Genomic DNA, 11,767 nt, shown 5'->3' on the forward strand with positions numbered 1-11,767 from the left:
CATTTCTACAGGAACCATGGCTAAACATTTAGTGTGGATTTTTTCTCTTGGATAAGCTTGCTTGCTTGAAGTTCTTATTTCTGTCCAGTAGGGGGTGGAAGTGGACTTTAGTTCTCAGCTTTGTAGAAGCTGCACAAATATATAAATGCCACTTTTATTATCAAGGGGAGGTGAAATGGTGGGTGATGGTTTAGTATGCTATTAAACCCACTCATATAAAGCAACATATAAAGGAAGCAGTGTATACATGGTATACGGGGAGTCTTTCTTCAACCATTTCTTACATGACAGAGCAACACCGGCAGCTCCTGTGCGTAGAACTGCCTTTTCCCTCTGTTATGCCTGGTGGCGATGTATTATGTGACTCTTTATCACCTTCCTCTGCCTGCACATTGATTCCAGCTCCGTTTCCACCCGAGGGAATAACCTGAACTGCTTCATCTTTGGACTCTTTCCCGGTGCCTTGCTCTGCTACCTGGTCTAATGGTGAATAAAGTGGAGGAGGCATTTCAGGTCCTAAGACATGCTCTTCTCCATCCTCCGTGATTATCACTCGTTCCACAGTGATCATGCCTTCCTGCTCCTCTTGGCTCTGACTCTGGTCTGTTGTAGCATCAGCGTATCCCAAGAACACAAGTGTGACAGGACTTTCCTCCAACATCTGATTCTCCACAATATCTACTTTTTCCAAAGTGTCTCTCACTGCCATCGTGTTTTTATCATCTGTGTTTCCCACATTTACAACACACTTCTCACTGCTCAGCTCAACTTCTAAATCATCGCTTCTGGAGCCGCCAAATGGCCTGTAGTCTTCCTTTGATGTGCTGGGATGGGTATGAAGCGACAGGCCTTTTTTCTCTGAGCCTTTGCTAGCTTCTACTGTCTCTGTCTTGGTTGGTGTGACTGTGACTTCATTCAGCAGCACTTTCATCCCGACCCCATCGATGACACTCAAGATCTGCCCAAGCTCTTTAGACGAGGGTTGATCTGCTGACCCACTGATAGTGTGGATGCTCCTCCTGCCGTCGTCAAAGACAGTGGTAGCCTTCGGAGCACCAGCTGGTGTGGACACAGGAGCCACTGACCTAACGATGGTGGCACCTGTCTTGGGGTCCCGCTCTACCTGCACCTCCAACATTCCCAGAACTGCAGTCACAAAAGACAAAGTAAAATGCTTACAGTGAGGCAAATCAAAAGGCCCAGTTATAATTAAATATTCATATTGATCTAATTTCAATTCAATTTTATTTATATAGCGCCAAATCACAACATAAGTCGCCTCAAGGCGCTTCATAGATACAGAGAAAAAAACCCAACAATCATATGACCCCCTATGAGCAAGCACTTTGGCAACAGTGGGAAGGAAAAACTCCCTTTTAACAGGAAGAAACCTCCGGCAGAACCAGGCTCAGGGAGGGGCGGCCATCTGCTGCGACCGGTTGGGGTGAGAGAAGGAAGACAGGATAAAAGACATGCTGTGGAAGAGAGACAGAGGTTAATAACAGATATGATTTAATGCAGAGAGGTCTGTTAATACATAGTGAGTGAGAAAGGTGACTGGAAAGGAAAAACTCAATGCATCATGGGAATCCCCCGGCAGCCTATGTCTATTGCAGCATAACTAAGGGAGGATTTCAAGTCATTCACAGACTATGTGAGACCTTTATTTTTCCTAACAAAACTGCTTTTAAATGTTTCATAGGCCTGGGTGTTAACAAAAAGTGAGAAAGTACTAAGGTCAATGCCAGGTCATGAAACAGAGCTTTTGTGTTACTAATGTGAGCCGGCACAACAGAAATTATAGGGGCACAATGAGCAAAATGTAGCACGCTTATTCTCTACACACAGCCCTCCAGTGGGCATTAAAAATTAACCAACAGAAATAACAAGAAGGCTAAATATAACATTGTTCCCAGGCCTTTCACTGCAGTCCCTTCATTAAGTCGTATCCTGGGGGCTGAACTTGGACGGAGCAACATTAAATAAAGAGGTCATCATTTCCAAGGGAAGGACGAAGAGGGAAATACAAATAACTGAGGATAGCCTTTTGCCAAAATTTAGGTTTATCAACTTGTACAGTTGGCATTTTCACTGGTAAACATTTTTGTCATGCACACTTCATTAGCATTCACAAAATTCCATCATCGATAGTCCATTCCTGTGTCTCACCTGATCGGCCATCTTGCCCACCTTCATTCAACATCCTTTGCGCCATTAGTACAGAAAAGGGACCCACAGGCAGTTTGTTCCCTGAGAAAGAAAACATAGACATGGAAATAACTGTATTTTCAGTGCAGTGTACGCTCAGAGTGTTTTTACTTGTGTTTCTATTTGATGTTAATGAACACAAATCACCTGACTGACAATGTCTTCATTAAGGATGTCATTTGTGCACTATCTATATTAATAGGCACAGTTATTACTGAGACAAAGTGATATAATGAACATGTGCCCAACACTGCTAACAGTTTTCCATTTATCATTAACACTGCTCACTCACAAGATTAGACGCGCATAAAAAGAGTGTGGAGGTTTCAGGATGACGTGCGCAGACGAGTTTTAAAAGTTCACAAATTTGCTCTCACCACAACTGAAGGAGCGATAGCAACACCCCTTTTCATAATATAATAATAATAATAAGAAGAAGAACAAGGAGAAGAAATACTTTATTTATTCCAATGGTTGGGATAAATAAAGTATTGTTACATGAAAAACAACTTAGCTCAAACATAGTATCTTGTAGTTCTTAAATACGTTTACTAAGGGATGAGCTCAGTTAAATAGAGAATTGAGGTACTTTGACTGCGCCCTTCCCAAGGGGTCATCACAGCAGATGGATCTGCACAGATTTTCCTTCTTCCTACTCTGGAACAGAACTTCCTGTTCATCTAAGCCAGGGACATCAAATTATTTTACACTGTGGGCCACTGGTTCAGGCCAGTGAAAGTCCGCTTTCAGTCAGTGTAAAGAACAACTACACATTTATTATTTTAGTTTTTTTTAATAAAAAAGAACAACATTTCAACAATACAGCTCAGTTTCTGCACACGATAAAGATGGGCTTAAATGATAGGAAATAAATGTTTAAAATTATAGGAATATTTCTCTGCCCTGTAATTATAATCCCATAATCCACAGATAAATCATACATTTCTTCAGTAGATAGTGTAGATTTTAGATAGTGAAAAAACAGGAACTTTCTGTTATTTTATTGTTTTAGTGTACTTGCTTATTTATACCTATTTAGTGTCCTATGAATACCATAGAAGAGGAGTTTATCAGTGGGAAAAGCTGTAAAACTTAAGAAAAGCCGTCCAATGGGCCTGATTGGAGCAAAAGATTCTGGCCCCTGGCCCTTATCTTTGACACCACTGGTCTAGGCATACATTAGCTTGTAATACTCTAAGGGTATTGTGTCTCCTCCCAGTGATGGTGCAAGACCTCTGCATAGTGCTGAGTATAAATATAGGCTATATCTTATCTAGAAAATATACAAGAAACAAAAACAGAGATTAAAAAAAGCCTTTAAAATCGTTGATTTCTTTTCTCTTTTCTCTTTATGATTTATTTATTTCCCTGGAAACAACATGTGAGTAAATAACAGGAAGTTCCAATTTTCTCCTTTAACATAATTAGGGTTGATTTTTTGTATGCATCTGTCTGTTTATTTATATCTCAAACACTAACATCACTCACATATTTCACTTAGTGTCAGATGTTCACTGCTTCATATCAGGGCTGGATGTGCTTTTATAATGTATACACTCTTTTTACTTCTGTGTCCCTCCCAACTCCATAGAAGCTTTGTTCACAATGTGGAGATTGGCCAAAAAGTGCTGTGATAATGGTCTTCTTGTAGCACACAGAGTCAGAAGGAATTTAAGTAATGTTGTTACGCTCAAAGTAGAGCTCTTTCTCAGCCACGGCTCCATTCTGTCACACAGACTTAGATTATTATTCTTCAGGCAAAGACTTAGTTATGGCAAATTATCATCTGCCAAGAAAGAATGGTTTCTAGGCAGGCATAGTGATGAAAAGTGACAAAATATGATAGCAGCTGATGGTAAGCTAATGGCAGCTACGTGCAGCTGACTTCTTACCTTGCACGTCCTTGTCAGTGCCAGCCTGTGGGTAAAGGGAAGAGACAATTTTAAGTACTCCCCATGGTCAGACACTCAAAGCAGATACTGAGTCTGCAACTTTAAACTCATGCCTCTGCCCCTCGCTTTCCCGAGCCCTCCCCAGTTTGTGCCTTGCTGTAAATATTTCACAGCCATCGTCAGAGAAGTGTTGAATCAAGTTTAGTTCCATCAAGTTAAAAGAAGCTGAGACTGTCTTGCCCAACAACCATTTCATGCCTGATACTGGCTGTCAGCATGAGACAGAGCTAAATGTGGGCTGGACCGCACAGTGGAACATTTGGTGGAGGCCAGAGGTCAATAAATACGACACATTTTTTGATAGAAGAAGAAAATACATGCTAAAATGTATACATGATGCTAAGGCATTACATTAGTACAGCTTGCATTGAAAAACAAGCAGGATGTTGTCAGTATTTACCTAATTTCAGGTAAAGGTCTTGTTGCTCCTGTAAATATATTTAATTACTCGCAAAAACCTATCCTATGGATATTTTATTGCTAGGCCTACAGTGCTTGTCCACTTTGCTCATGTATGGAAACTCAGACATGTATGTTAATGTTATCATGTTATTATTTTTATGTTCATTAAATCCCAAAGTGCCACTGCACTAAAAACTGTTTTATTTACAAAAAACAGCATATACATAATGTGAACAATATACACATACATGTAACGTACACGTATTGTGAACAGTGTACATGTATGTTTTGAGATCAGCTAATTAGGATATGAGTGTTCTAAAAATAATTCCCATAAGCTTTAACGATGTGTATTATCCTGGTATCCTGGCAGTTAATATAATGTACTTCCTCCAGATTAATTAATGTGTCTAGGAGGAGTTAGGTAAGAGATATAGATATAGATGTACAGACAATTTAATATTTTGTATCAGGAAAAGAAAAATGTCAAATTAAAATTAGTGGTGTCAGCGTTAATCTCGTGGAGATTTGCCACGTTAATGTGGTTATGTCGTTAACGTCATTTTAACGAGATTAACGCTGACAGCACAAATTAAAATATGAAGTTACTGTTGTTGTTGTATATATGTAAATGCTTACTCAACCTAGGGCACATCTTCCTATTATACTTGAGAGCAGCTTGGTCATCTGGCTGAAGCCGTGCAGTCACTAGAGTCTGTGTTTTTTTCTTAAGAGACCTCTTTTCTGGCAACCGCTGCCCCCTCTGTCTCATCCTCAGGCTTCTTTTGACTTTTAGTTTGTTCCCTGACACACATGCACACACGCACACATTGTCGTAGACATCATGTGTGTCAACACAAAACGACACACATTAGAGCTCATAATATAAATGATTCAGAGCAGTGGACACTGTGTCTGTGTTTATGTCGTACGCCCTAGGCTTAAATCCATCACGTCAACTGTCACATGGCTGCCTTCTTTTTGAACTCATCATGGCTAGCAGAGCAGTGGGTCTGTGACAGAATACTGTATGCTTCATGGCAAACATTCACATCTTCAGAAAACGATGAGTGTGAGCCAGTAAAATGTAGATTATGTTGACTCGTTAACTTTGACACAGTCAAATCAGTGATTCGATCAACTGCATCTGAATGAAACTGTTTAAATGTGGCTGTGTGTTCAGCAGCTTAGCACAGGACTGAGCTGAAAGCTGTAAATTGCATGAAGGACAGGAGGTGGAGTTGTTTCACTGAGCCGCTGGCCTCTTGTGAACTTCCTCTGAAGAAGGATGTCGAAATAAGAGTCAAGGAAAGTTCAAACTCAGAAAATCAAGAAAACGAAGCAGAAGGACAGAGCTGGAGGAGAGGCGGCGAGGATGGGTCAGATAGGAGACTAGAGTAAATGTTGGGAGATTGTATCTGCAATAATCATGAACGGATGTTTCAGCAGATAATTTAAAAAAAAAAAAATAATAATAATAATAATAATAATAAATTTTAATTTTAATTAAAAGGCACCTTTGGTGACACCCAAGGACACTTAACAATAAAATAATAATAGAGATGACAAAATGAAGAACAATAGAAACAAAGTGCAAGATAAAATTAACAAACAGTGTTTTCACAGTGAATATGCAGATTTGAACAGATGAGTTTTGAGTTACATTTAAGCTGGAGGAGAGAACCAACGTTTCTTATATCTGGGGGTAAAGAGTTCCACAGTCTGGGAGCAGAGCAACTGAAAGCAAGAATAGATGTAGACTGGGTGGAAAGAGGAGGACGTTATCTGTTAATGCTGCGTAGATGGAAATAGGCAGTGAGATTATTGATGTGCAATTTATAGGATAGTGAACTGTCTAGGTAAGATGATACCTAGGCTCTTAACCTGAAGTGAAGGGAAAACTGTGGAGTTATCAATAGTGAGTGAGAAAAGATTTGCCTTCAAAAGTTTGTATTTAGTTCCAATAAGGAGATTTCAGTTTTATCCTCATTGAGCTTAAGAAAATTAGAGCTGAACGAGGATTTTAATTCAGATAGGCATTCTGTAAGGGAAGAAGTTGGGAGGGAAAAATCAGGCCTGCAGGAGAGATATAACCGGGTGTCATCAGCAAAACAGTGAAAGTGAAGATCCAATTTGTGGAAAATGGTACCAAGAGGGAGGATGTAAATTATGAAGAGAAGAGGGCCTAAGACTGAATCTTGGGGTACACCAGAAGTGACTGAGAATAGACAAGAGCAAAATGATTTAAGTTGAATAAACTGGGAGCGGTCATGGAGATATGATTGGCACCAAGCTAGGGGTGTGTCAGAGATGCCAAGAGAGGAAAGTCTGCTTAGACACAGCTTATATATAAGCAGCTCAAAATAATTAAAGGAGCACTATGAGAAAAATCAGAGGTCAGTGAATAAAAAAAGTTCTGGTCAAACAGGTTTTCTATCAATTGGAAGGTCAGTAGTTTGATCCCTGGATATTCCAGTCTTCAGTTTTAACGTATCCTTAGAGAGAATACTGAACCTGCTTCATCTATTAGATATATTTGAAATAAACCCTTAAATTTGAAAATAACACCTTTAAACCACTTAAATGTTTTGTCTAGATTAGAGTTGTCCTGATCAGTGATGGTAAAGTTGATTGTTGAGATTTGTAGCTCAGTTCCCCATTCACAAATTAAATTAATATCATTATATGATTCCCTTTAATCAACTGAATCTGCCTTGCTATGTTTTACATTTACATACAATCTCCACACATAGAGACAAAGTCCCCAGTCTGCAACCCACAGAACCTCTTATTGCTAGACACCACAGGGCAGCCCCAGAGATGCCATGTCCATGGCCTAACAGGTCAGAGCTGATTTGGTGAGCTGATGGGCACCTGCGCAATGTTAATGTGTGGCAGTCTGAACATAATGTGTAGCCTATATATGACCAAAACCATCTGCCAGTGTTAACAGACCAGAAGGGCCCATTCAAGGGATCAAGACAAACGGCCAGCTGCCTGGCAGTGGTCCTCTTACTCGTTCTGCAGTCCTGGCAGAAAGACTGAGGATTGTATTGCTGCCATTTTGGATCTTACTGAGTATGAGTCAGGCCAGCAGCCTGCTGTTGTCTGAGAGTGACAGAGAAAAGATGTCACAGCTCAGCACCACAGCCCAGAGACCCAGACATCTTGCTCAATGCGATCTGTCACTCATTGTCGGGAGTGACATCCTGAAACCTGACAATTGGGTGTCTTAACACTTTAGGCCAAAAACTAGCAGTCCTACCTGCTGTAAGTTACCTGCTTTGGTAGTAGAGCGTCTTTCGAAATACATGATTTTTTTTATTTACATTGAGTTTGATGTGAAACATCATTGAAAGACATAATGTTATTGGTCAAAAGTGGTAGCTTATATACACATTAAATGAGAATTTTCCAGTTTTTCCTTGTTTATCAGAACACAGTATCCATGATGGAGGAACACTACAAATATACTGGAGAATATCATCATGTATTTCTTCCATGGAAAACAAATACTACTTCACATTTACTGCCACAAAGAAGAAAGGAGGTATTGTTGTATCTTTAGGCTCGACTGCAGTGCGGATGGTCTGCTCCTGCCGTTAGCAGTGCACATGCCTGAGGCTGCGGGTGTTTGGAGAACGCAGAAATGTGCTGCACAGTGAGTGGGAGGCTTTTGCAGCGTGCATGATGCAGCACACGGCTACTGGCTGCATAGACAATTTAGGCTGTTATGTCTTGTTTACTTTAAAAAGCTTATATCCTTCCTTCAGGGAACAGTTTAGCAGTCAATGGTATGCATAGTGGCTTGCAGCAAACAGTGCCCATCCAATATCAAATAAAGGTCCTTTTCTGACGTCATCATTACAGGAGGAGACGCTTGCATTTTCTCTCAGTTTTCAACACAAAAACAGCCAGAGTTTTATGTAAATGCATTTTCTTCTGTGCACCACTTGGTTGTGGTGAGAGGTGTTTGTACGATTTCTGCCATTGAAACACAACATGTAACTGAAAACAGCTTGCACATGTGTGGATTGGAGCAAATCAGACATAATAAAGTCCAAGTGACCCAACCCAAAACATCTGACTACACGTCAGCTAGGAAATATCTCACTCTGGCAGCCACAAGATATGGCCTGATATAAGGGTGGGGCCTACCAGCGGCCAGCTTTTAACACAGCTAAAAAGAGAGCAACAACTCCAGATCCCTGCCTCAGTTTACACTGCAGTCACAGTTTAGCTGAAGGTCCAGTGAGACCGTCCTGTGTCTGAATGGCAAGCATGAGGCCACTGAAAGCTTTATGAAGTCATAGGTGCAAATAATAAATAAAGAGAAATGAAGCAGCAAAAAGGAAACTGGGGAGAGCAAATTGGGCGTGTGTTGTGAAAATCTCTTGAGTATGACGTAATTTCCATTTCAGCGTCCCATTTTCCATAAAGGAAAAAAGGCACAATTCACTGTAAAAAACACTACATTTTTTTTCAGTGTAGCCGTTCTCCCAGATGTTAACAGCGAAGCATATACAGACTGGCTGTTATTTAGCACTTTCTACTGTATTTGAGCACTCAAAGAAACTCAGGGTTCAGTATCTCACCCAAGACGTTTTTTGACATGTAGACTGTAGCAGCCTGGGATCAAACAACCAATCTTTCAATGAGCAGTGGATCTGCTCCACCTTCTGAGATACTAATGTCTCCTCTGTGGTTACCCAAACACTGTACATGCTTCCATGAAACAAGTATTTAGGACTAGTTAGCTAGCCTGTTGGCATGTAAAGATAGTATGGTGAGGTAGTTCTTACAAAGTAACAAATAAACAGCACTTAAAGACTAAATTCTGAATACCAGGAAGACTTTGGACCTAGCAGCTGTTGCTGGTTACTAACAATAGCTAGTAGCTAGGTATTTTCAGGGTAATATGAACACAACAGGACAGAAAATGTATTTTTAAAATGCTAAAGGTGAAGTGTGAAGATCCTATAAAAACAACTGGATTCAGGCAGGCCTACAGATCACTCAGTGACTTCTTGGTAACCACCAATCTCGGTGGAAATTGTGTATTCCGCGACCAGGCAGAAAGTGTTTGCGGACAGTTGCTAGCACAGCGCTGAACAAAAAAACTCCTTGTGTTAACTTTGGCCACTAGCATACTCCTGCCATTGCCAGTAGCTTATGCTGACTTGTGTTCCGACTCATCTGCAAACATTTCAGACACTTCATATATTATTTAAATTACACTTTTGGGTTGACTTTGAGACAATCAGCTATCAGCACAAGAAAGATGCAAACCTTTTTTTCCCCCCAGTCTCACTCCTGAGTTTCTCCTCTTTTTACAGTATGGATACCTCTCCTGGTGACGCAAGGAGAACTCAGGTCAGTGACAGGAAAAAAGTTTGAAATAAAAGCATTTGAAGTTGTCATCAAAGGGAGGATAATAGTACATTTAAAACATGTTTAGTGGCCAAACTCTGGATGTCCATGTGTGGATACAGTAAGATAAAGAAAGCTTGTACAGTTTCACACTCCTTCACATTGTTCAGGATTCATACAAACTTTGACCACATACTTCTTCTAATTATTTTCTAACACTGAATGTTTCTGAAAGCATTGAACTGTCTGTACTGACTTCAGAAACATATTACCATGAGAGGATTTGCTTTCAAGTAAGTTTCTCATTTTTTAAGTCAGTACTTACCCCTTGTCCACCCTTTGTAAGTTACCTTCTAAGAGCCAAATTGCCTAAAAAAAAAAAAGCAGGTTACTGCAAGATGAAGCAGCAGAGACGGCTGTTTTTCCTCCTGCTTAAACCAGAGAGAACTGAGAACACGGTTCATATCGCTGTGGGTTACACCCGCTTCTAATAGAATTCTTTGGTAACACCCCTTTACTGCCGTGTTCCCTAAAGACAAGGACTTGTTCTGTGTAAAAGGAGTCTACTGAGAAACACAGACAGTGAGAAAGAGTAGAGGGGGGATATTTTTAGGAGATGTGACCGACATATTAAAGCATTGGCAGAGTTCAGGGATACCGAAAGAAATACTTCAGTGACACAGCACATTGCATACATGCTGATGCCATATGCGTACTGTTAATGTAAGCTATAAATATGCTGAGGTCTGCTTCAGGCCTTCTCTATACCCAGCGAAGTGGGTCACTCATGTTTGGGCTGATGGCACGTCTGAGTGCGGGCGGGCAGGCTCAACTTAGGCCCCTCGAGCCATTCATTTCACAGACCAATAGTTAGTGGCCAGAAAGTTAACTGTGGAATGGTTTCTGGACAGGCAGTGCATATCAAGTAAGACCATTCCACTGAAATGACAGGAGACAATGGCGGTGCAGTTGAGATTATGTTGACGTGAGGTGAAAGTTCAAGATGGTAAAAGGCTGACCAAAGTGGACAGTAAAAGGGAAAAACTACTGAGTGAATGACTTTCAACTCAGTAGCTTGAAGCCTATGTTGGTGCTTTTCTTAGAATTATTTTTAAAAAGTGTTTAAATGATTCTGCTGAAGGAAATATGCAGTAGCAGTTTTGTGGCTTCTGTCTGATGGATAAATCTTACAGTATGAATTATGATACAGTATTTAATGAGAGTGCAGGATGTACTCAACTATTTCTTTTATTATTATATTAAGATTTGATTTTATGATTCTTGAATGACTTGGACCTTATTAAAGCTGCATGTACGGTACTCTGTGGAATTGCAGGCTGTCCCACATGAAAAATGACCGTTGTGAAAGAGAGATACAAAGCTGACTGCTGTAATGGTCTTACGACCAGTGATATCCTGGAATAAAACTCTCACAAACTCCTGAGTGGCAGCGACACAGCTGGGATCTTAAACCCATTATTTTCAATGGCCTGAGCTGTGCACGAACAGTTTGCCAATATGTTGAAGAAGCATGGTGTGTGGGAAGCGGACTGTGCCATACATTTGTGCGGCCAATAAAAACAAAGAATGGGCACGAGCTGGTGCACATAGTACATGTAACATGCAAAAAATGCTAGCGCAACACATATCTTGTTCTAACATGTGTCTAAGGCGACCAGATCAGAAGTGGACAAACTTTAACCACACATGTAAACAAGCAGCAGTATACAGGGTGTATCAAAAAGAATAGTCCAGTTTTCAGCATGCTTTAATTCCACAGCTGTTCACCGTTAACAATCGAAACACGTACTGTTAGAAACAGTGGATTTGGGATT

The 11,767-nt window shown here is 40.5% G+C and overlaps 1 protein-coding gene across 5 annotated transcripts; it reads right to left on the reverse strand.

The window, feature by feature from the left end:
* Positions 1-6: 6 nt before the first annotated feature.
* Positions 7-10,397, reverse strand: LOC102211882 (palmdelphin-like). Of its 5 annotated transcripts, none has more exons than XM_005738078.1 (5): positions 10,258-10,397; positions 9,852-9,912; positions 4,101-4,125; positions 2,170-2,250; positions 7-1,146 (listed from the first exon to the last, which is right to left on the reverse strand). In XM_005738078.1, exons 4-5 carry the CDS (start codon positions 2,213-2,215, stop codon positions 281-283), a joined length of 912 nt encoding a protein of 303 aa, XP_005738135.1. In that variant the 5' UTR covers positions 2,216-2,250; positions 4,101-4,125; positions 9,852-9,912; positions 10,258-10,397; the 3' UTR covers positions 7-280. The 5 variants fall into 5 exon arrangements, with proteins under 5 accessions (XP_005738135.1, XP_005738136.1, XP_005738137.1 ...); XM_005738079.1 differs by having other exon boundaries at positions 3,697-4,125; XM_005738080.1 differs by lacking the exon at positions 9,852-9,912.
* Positions 10,398-11,767: the final 1,370 nt, after the last annotated feature.

The sequence above is a fragment of the Pundamilia nyererei genome, unplaced genomic scaffold, assembly GCF_000239375.1.
Source record: "Pundamilia nyererei isolate P.nyererei 1_Seehausen unplaced genomic scaffold, PunNye1.0 scaffold00081, whole genome shotgun sequence".
NCBI lineage: Eukaryota > Metazoa > Chordata > Actinopteri > Cichliformes > Cichlidae > Pundamilia > Pundamilia nyererei.